At 40.6% G+C, this 7,594-nt stretch overlaps 1 protein-coding gene across 1 annotated transcript; it reads right to left on the bottom strand.

Annotated features, from left to right (window-relative positions):
- Window positions 1-3,199: 3,199 nt before the first annotated feature.
- LOC105094956 (olfactory receptor 10V1) lies at window positions 3,200-4,171 on the bottom strand. The gene has a single exon (XM_031460697.2). The coding sequence runs from the start codon at window positions 4,169-4,171 to the stop codon at window positions 3,200-3,202; it is 972 nt and encodes a 323-aa protein (XP_031316557.2).
- Window positions 4,172-7,594: the final 3,423 nt, after the last annotated feature.

The following is a 7,594-nucleotide window of genomic DNA, read 5'->3' as shown; positions in this document are numbered from 1 at the left end:
CGAGAGTCTGGGATTTTTTTCTGGGTGTAATTGCAGAGTGTGCCTGTCCATTTAGCGCTCTAGAATTTTGGGGATAAAGTGGAGCAACAGCAATTAACATCAACTCTGCAGCAAGTGAAAGTTACAAAATTCAACATTCTCTGTGAGTGGTTGAAGTTTGAAAATATCCTTGCTAAAATTGGGTTAAATATGGCAAAGTATAAGATCTTTCTTTAATATGCAAGAATAATAGCGCTCACTTCCTTGAAATGGATATTGTATGGTTCCCATTTGTATTTTTCATTATCTGTAGTTCTTAGGGAATGTAGGATTTACAGATAGAATCGAATAAAACGTTAAAAATAGTGTTAGCAATACATGCTTCAATAAGGTCTTTAATAAACATGTACATTTATTAATAGCATTTAAAAAAATCTGAAAACCAGAAAGAAGTTACCTCCAAAGAAAGTCTCATTCAATTCCACAAATATTTATGAAATACCATCACTGTGAAAGGAGCAGTGAAGAATATAAGTGTTAGAAATAAGGATAAAACACGATCCCTTTGGATGAAACAAGGCCTCTTGTACAATTTTTATGAGAGGCAAGACACCTCCCTAGATGTAATTTGTCTCTTAACAGTGAATCATCTGAGTCTAGTAAGTCCTACCCACTGTACAAGGTACTCGGAATACAAAGATGAATGCCACATTCTCCATTCCCAGGGCACTCACAACGACTGAAATGTTTCTTTCCCCGTCCAGATACCAAAAAAAAAAAAAAAAAAAAAAAAGCCACTAGTGGGATCCCAAACAATAAGATCGTGATCTCAATGCCAATCCCTTGTAAAATTCTGGAAATGCATGAATTGGCAGATAACTTGGGGATACTAAGAGCCCACAGGAAGTGACTTAAGATAAATGATGCCAAATGTGCCTCACTTTAAAAATATGGCTTCTAGAGGGGAGGGTATAACTCAAATGGTAGAGTGCATGCTTAGCATGCACAGGGTCCTGGGTTCAATCCCCAGTACCTTCTCCAAAAAATAAATAAATGAATAAGTAAAATCTAATTACCTTCTCCCAAGAAAAAAATTTTTAAAAATTGACTTAAAAAAAATAAGGTTTCTAAATGGTTGAGTTTAGATAAGAGCTGTGGTGTATTTTGATCATATGAAAGGATTTGATATGCTTCCCATTATGTCCTTCTGGGAGAGATGGTTTATTATGCGTTGGATGGTGAACTGATTATTTTTTGCTGCAAAACTTAATGGATTGAAATAGGAATCATTTTATTTGCCCAGGTTTCTGTGCATTTTGGCCTAGCTCCGCTGGGCAGTTCTTCTGCCAGTCTTCCCTGGGTCCCTGATGTGGCTGCAGTCATCTGGTGGACTGACTAGGGCTGGTTGAGGGAGCTCAGCTAGATATCCTGTTTGTGCTCCAGAGGGGCCATCCTAGCCCTGCCTTCCTCACATGTCAGTCTCAGGGCAGCGGGAGAGGACAGGCACCAAAAGGTAAGGGTAGGCCTCTGCCTGCAGCACATTTGCTAATGTCCCATTGGCCAAAGCAAGTCACATAGCCATGGGGGAAGGGGGCCACCTAAAGGCGTGGATACAGGACAGTAGGTTCCACTGGGGAGGTCATGATCGTGACAGTACCACAGATGGTATTAACTGAGCAGATTTCCATCTAGTTGGACAACAGCTCCCAAGGAGAAGGACGTCCATAGATGCTGCATTCATCACCCTGTCTGCTTCTGGATATTTGTTAAGGACTAGGACAAAGGAAATGAAATGTAATTGCAATTTTGACCATAACGTAAACCTAGGATGAATAATATAAATCCTGAAGATGACTTTGGCCCAAACCAATAAAAACACAATGTATAAGTGTTAAATGAAAAGTCCTACATGCATATTAGTAAAATAAATTATGGTCAGGTGGCACTGAGAGTCATATGGAAACTATCTGGAGGTTTTATCTGATACCAAATTTATGAGGCTAAAATGATTGAGATGAACTAATACAAATATAGTTCACAGGTAAAAGTAATAGTTCCCCAGAACAAAATATTCCCAGTGTATTGTGTTTATTTCTAGGTGAAAATTTGTAGAAGGTTATGGAGCTAGGGAAAATCCAGAAAGTGGCTGATATGATGAGAGGGTTCAAATATAATCTCCTGGAGGAAAAGCTGATGGAGTACTTGCTCTAGAGAAAAGAAGACTGAAGACTTAACAGAAGGTACGTCATCTGTCTTAACACCTGGGAAGAGCTGTCATGTAGAAGAAAGCTCTAGAGGGTAGAAATAGGATCAGTGGGAGAGTTTGTAGACTTCAGCTGAACGAAAGGTACAGCACTGTAACGACTGGAGTTGTCCAACAAGGAATGGAATGTCCTGCAAGTTAATGACCTCTCTCCCTGGAAGTTCAAGCAGAGTCTGGAATATTCTCTGACATGCTGTGGAAGAGATTCTTGAGGAATCCAAATTCAGCGATGCCCAGTTTCCTCCCTTCCTAGATTTTCCCTTATTAAATTAAGTAACAGTTTCCTCCATTACCACTATCCTTTTTGTGCTTAAGTGTTATGAACAGAATCACGAGTTTTCATTTGGGCTAACAAAACAGGAAATGTAAAAAAAGAAAAAAAGTCTCTTTCCTTTGGCTAACTGCAAAGCCTCTTTTTTCCTCCCCCATTTAGGGTCTATTTGGCCAATATTTAGGACATAATGTTACGACCTTGGAAGGAACATGTGGAATTTTCTAGTTCAGCTTTGCCACTTCAGAAATAAGGAAACTGAAGCCTAGGGAGACCAGACTTGCACGAGGTAACATGTTCTCCCCCTGGCAGAGTGAGCCTAGAACAAGGAGAGGGGCATTGTGTGAAGACAGCTTAGTCTTTAGATTTTTAAATACTTGTGTTCTCATCCTAGAAATGTCTTTTGTTAGCCTTTAGTTTTCGTTTCTAAAAAAATGAAGACAGTGATACATGTTATGGGCTAAGCGAGATAACCCACGCACAGCACCTGGTACCTAGCGGATGTCCAGTCAGTGTTGATGCTCCTTCACCCATGCCCAGGACGTCACGTTGCCCTGTGTGATGTAGCTTTATTTCAGTTAGACAGTAGTGTTCACTTCCTTGAATAATGAGCCAGGTCTCAGTTTGCTGAGGACATTCCTGGCTCATGCAGCTCATCCCAGCATAATTATTACTAGCGTCCGCTCTCACATGTGTTCTGATTTAAATAAGTTATAGAACCATCCTACAAAGAACTTTCTCAGCGCCTTCCTGAGGGCGTCTTTCAATTCCTTGTTCCTCATACTATAGATCAAAGGATTTAAAATGGGAGTGATAAAAGTGTAGACCACAGACACCACCCGGCCCATCTCAGGAGAGTAGCTGGAGCTGGGGGACAAGTATATAAAACTGGTGCAGCCATACTGCAGGAGGACCACTAAGACGTGAGAGGAGCAGGTGGAGAAGGCTCGGTGGCGCCCTCCTTCTGACCGGATCTGTAAAACAGCCGCCACGATGAAGATGTAGGAGACGGAGATCAGTGAGAGGGGGAGGCTTAGGACGACGAAGCTGATGATACACAGCGCGGTCTGGTGAATGCGTGTGTCTACACAAGCCAGGCGCATGACTGCGGGCATGTCACAGTAGAAGTGGTAGATTTCGTTGTTGTTGCAGAACGGGAGATGGAAGATTAAAATAGTCAGTGGTAGTGACAGCAGGAACCCCAGCACCAGGGACCCCACCACCAGCCCCACACACAAGGGCCAGCTCATGATGAGGGTGTATCGTAGTGGGTAACAGATTGCTACAAACCGGTCAGAAGCCATGACTGCGAGCAGGACACAATCAGCCCCGCCCAAGAAGACAAAGAAAAACATTTGGGTACCACATCCGGTGATGGAAACAGGAGTTTTGCCCATTGAAAGGAGGTTTGCCAAGGCCAGCGGGGCGATGGAAGAGGTATAGGAGATTTCCAGAAGTGCCAAGTTAGCCAGGAAGAAGTACATGGGGGTGCGGAGGGAGTGGTTGATCTGGACAGTCAGTGCAATGATGGCGTTTCCACTGAGGCTGGCCAGGTACATCGCCAGGAAGGCCACAAAAATCACCACCTGCACCTTAGGGTCCGCTGAGAAGGGACGAAAAAAGAATTGTATCCTTGCAGTTTTATTTGTTTCTTCCATGGGCACTGCATTGGATCTATTTAAAGGAAAGATGACACACGTCTCTCTAGGTGTCTCTCATTTAATAGGATGCTTTCTCAACTCCTCCATTCAGCGTTGAGCACTTTCTGAAGTCAGCAGTTATGTGCACACTCTCGTTTTAGAGAAGATCATGTGATATTACAATTTATTCATTTGCCACCTCCTCCCTCACCTTTCCTCCTTTACCCTCAAGTACTGAAGACTCAGAAATCCTCAAGGGTGGGAATTCTGATCATCTTTGCTTTAGTTCCAGAGCCTAGCCCAATGCCTGGTATGGAATGGTTTCCAAGAAGTATGTGCTGATTGAATTAATGAATAAAGTCAATTTAAAGTTACAAAATGGATAAAATAAGGTATCAATTCATTATGTGAAGCTTGAAATTAAAAAATTTAGGAATGTCATAAGTATACTTCATAATTTAGAGAAAATTGAGCTGGTGGTACATCGTGTACTGCCTTGCAAACTCTGCAATTTAGCTCAAAACCTAGACACTTTATTGATTCATTCTGCTTCTTCTGCTTTACCCAATTTTTCCCTACATACTGATAGCTTGTCCTTCAAAACTTTCTTCTATCTGTTGCTTTGGTCCACTGTTTTCTTACATTTGGATTCTTATGCTCTCCTATCTAATCAAATCTCCTATTTCCTTTCTTTTCCTTCTGTAATTCATCCTGCTCTCCATTATCATATTATTTATCTGCTTAACATTTTTTCAATGCCTTTCTATTTATTAAATGACAGCTTTCACACTCCTCTACTGATTATTTCAGTCTTTCTTGGGTCTGATTCTTTCAGGCTAATTGCACTGTGGCCCTCAGTTATCCTGTTATGTACCATATGGGCTGCTCACTGGCCTCTTATCCATCTTCTCTGTCCTGTTTCATATAATTCTGTTCTCTTTCCAGCTAGAAATCTTGTCTTCTCTCTTTTGCCTAATTCAGATTCTGCCCACTTTAAAAACTCTAGGTTATGTTCTTTTGCGAAATCTTTCTAGACCATCCCCATCTAAGGTCATTCCAGTCTAAATCTCTCTCTTCTTTCTCTGAAATTCTGTGTTGCTCACAGCATTATGATTTTAGAGCTAATACACTGTCTTTCCTGGATCTGTGTGTTCTGTCCCAAATTACAGTCTAGGTTCCTGGAGGACAGGGTCTCTGTCTTATGACAAATGATCATTTATTCCGTTTTAAGTGCTGGACATCCTGCAAGTGCGTGGTATGTGTTAGCTTACTTCATCCATAAAATCACTTTCGTAGGCATGCACTATTACCATCCTCATTTTATAGATGAAGACATATAGGCTTAAAAAGATTAAAAAGTGTTCTGAAGTCACCTAAGTTGAAAGTGGGAGAGCCAGGATTTGAATAGAGTCTATTTGACTACAGAACTCTTGGGCTTAATCTTCTTTTATACTACGCTGCCTCTCATTATACTTTATGTCTCCTAAGTGGCTTTGTTACTTAATTTCTTATAGTTCAGCCACAGGTAGAACCCTAGATGGGTTAAGGAGCTCTTTTCTTATTGGGAAAAGAGCACCTAAGATCTGAGACCAAAAATGTTGGATTACAGTATTTCCGGACTGTTGAGGCATAATTATAATCCAGACTGTGGCTTATCTAGTAAGTGCCATCCTTGCCAATTCAACAACAACAAAATCTCCCTTCTTTCCCTTATAAGGAGCAGAGGGAAACCTTTTGGTTAAAAACTAGTTTTGGGTGAGGATGGATGGGGAGTGGTTTAATTTATCCTTCATGAAAGAGACTATAGGAACAAAGAAAAGGCAGAATCCTCTGTGACCCAGGACCTGAGGTACTGAGTGAGCCCAAAGAGTTTTCATAGGTGCCTGCAGTTTTAATCTGCTTCCTGATGGCTTAGAGTCCAGCCCCTAAACCAAGAGGGTTGCTTTGGGTTGAACAAAGCCTATGCAGTGATACAAATGAGTTACTCAATTCATAAGTACACTAGAGATAAAAAGTCCCAGTGGTGCTTTGTGTTTGTGTTCTTCTTAGTTACCACATCCTTGGGCCCAGAAAGTCCACCTTACCTCTTGGGCATACATCCACCTAATCTCCTCAAAGCACTTGTGTCTCAATTTTCTCAGTGCATTGGCTTCATTTCATTACATGATCTAGAAAAGGGAAGAGGAAATAAAACACAGAGAAATACTGTGAAATCCAGGGTACTGTATAGGAAATCCAAGCATTACATTATCCGTTACGTCGTCTAACCATTCTCTTAACTTCTTTATGAAAAAGTTTCTCACTAATTGTGGTTTCTTTATTGTGGTAAGATGAGGATGGAAGTTAGGTTTTATCTGGAAGCTATATCACCTTATCACCTTTAGATTACATGAAGGGCTTTTGTTATTGCAAATAAGAAACTAACCAGACACATGTTTCAAAAGATAGTCTAGAACACTCAGATATTTGTTCTGTGTGATGCTAAAATATTGAACCAAATGTTGGGCATCATGAAAACAAATAACTGAGTACTTTGCTTACTTCATTCTTTATGTAAATCTGGAAGGATGGTAGAGGTTATTTGGATCCATGTGTGCTTCCTGAACTAGAATGTATATATTCTAGAATCTAGAAGGTACAAAGCTGTGATCAGGACAAAGTCCTGTATCAACATGGCACAGCGTTTTGAAAAAGTCCATTTTAACTTGAAAATATTTGGATATAGACAAAAGTGGAGATAGTATACATAAAAAAAAAGATCTGCATGAATTTTGAAGGACAAAAACATAAATTTCCAAGAGATTTCTTGGTGGCTGATCACCAAGTCCTTTAGGAATGTAAATTGTCTCTTGTGCTAACTAGATTACCTAAATAGAAGAGATTTAGAAGTGCTGCTTTAGACCCTAGATTGGTTATTACTCACTGGAAAATACAATCCCTCAAACTTCCTAAATATAAAATCCTGACTTGGAACAGTTCCTCTCTTATTATAGCAAAGAACGCAACTAAAGTAGTAGTCAACATTTTCTAAGATAGGTATGGCCCAGAGAAAGCACCCAGGAGATAGCTAGTCTTTGGAAAGCTGGTTTATTATCTCTTGAGGCTGTTTACCATTATGCGACCAAGAACAAAGCTTTGTGAGTTCCTTGTCCTTCAAGGAAACCCTGTACAAGTTGACTAGTGGCCAGAGAAGATTGCAGACACCCACAGACGAGAGCTCTGCCAAGTTATCTGATCCATCTCTTCCAAAGAGATTGCCTCGAGTGTCCAAGGCTGCCCAAATGGGTCATTTTCAAATTCATCATTTAAATATGCAAGGTACTATAGGGGATGTAAAGATGATTGAGATGCCATCTTCTTTATGGAGTCATAGGGACAATGTCAGACAGATCCTCCCTTACTCTTGTTCTGTTTGCAACATCTTCCTACCCTCTCTTGTCA

The sequence above is a fragment of the Camelus dromedarius genome, chromosome 12 (genome assembly GCF_036321535.1).
Source record: "Camelus dromedarius isolate mCamDro1 chromosome 12, mCamDro1.pat, whole genome shotgun sequence".
NCBI lineage: Eukaryota > Metazoa > Chordata > Mammalia > Artiodactyla > Camelidae > Camelus > Camelus dromedarius.
This window is presented reverse-complemented; position numbering and strand designations above follow the sequence as displayed.

Coding starts and splice junctions, on each gene's coding strand:
- LOC105094956 (XM_031460697.2), bottom strand. CDS start 4,171: ATGGAAGAAACAAATAAAACTGCAAGGATACAATTCTTTTTTCGTCCC.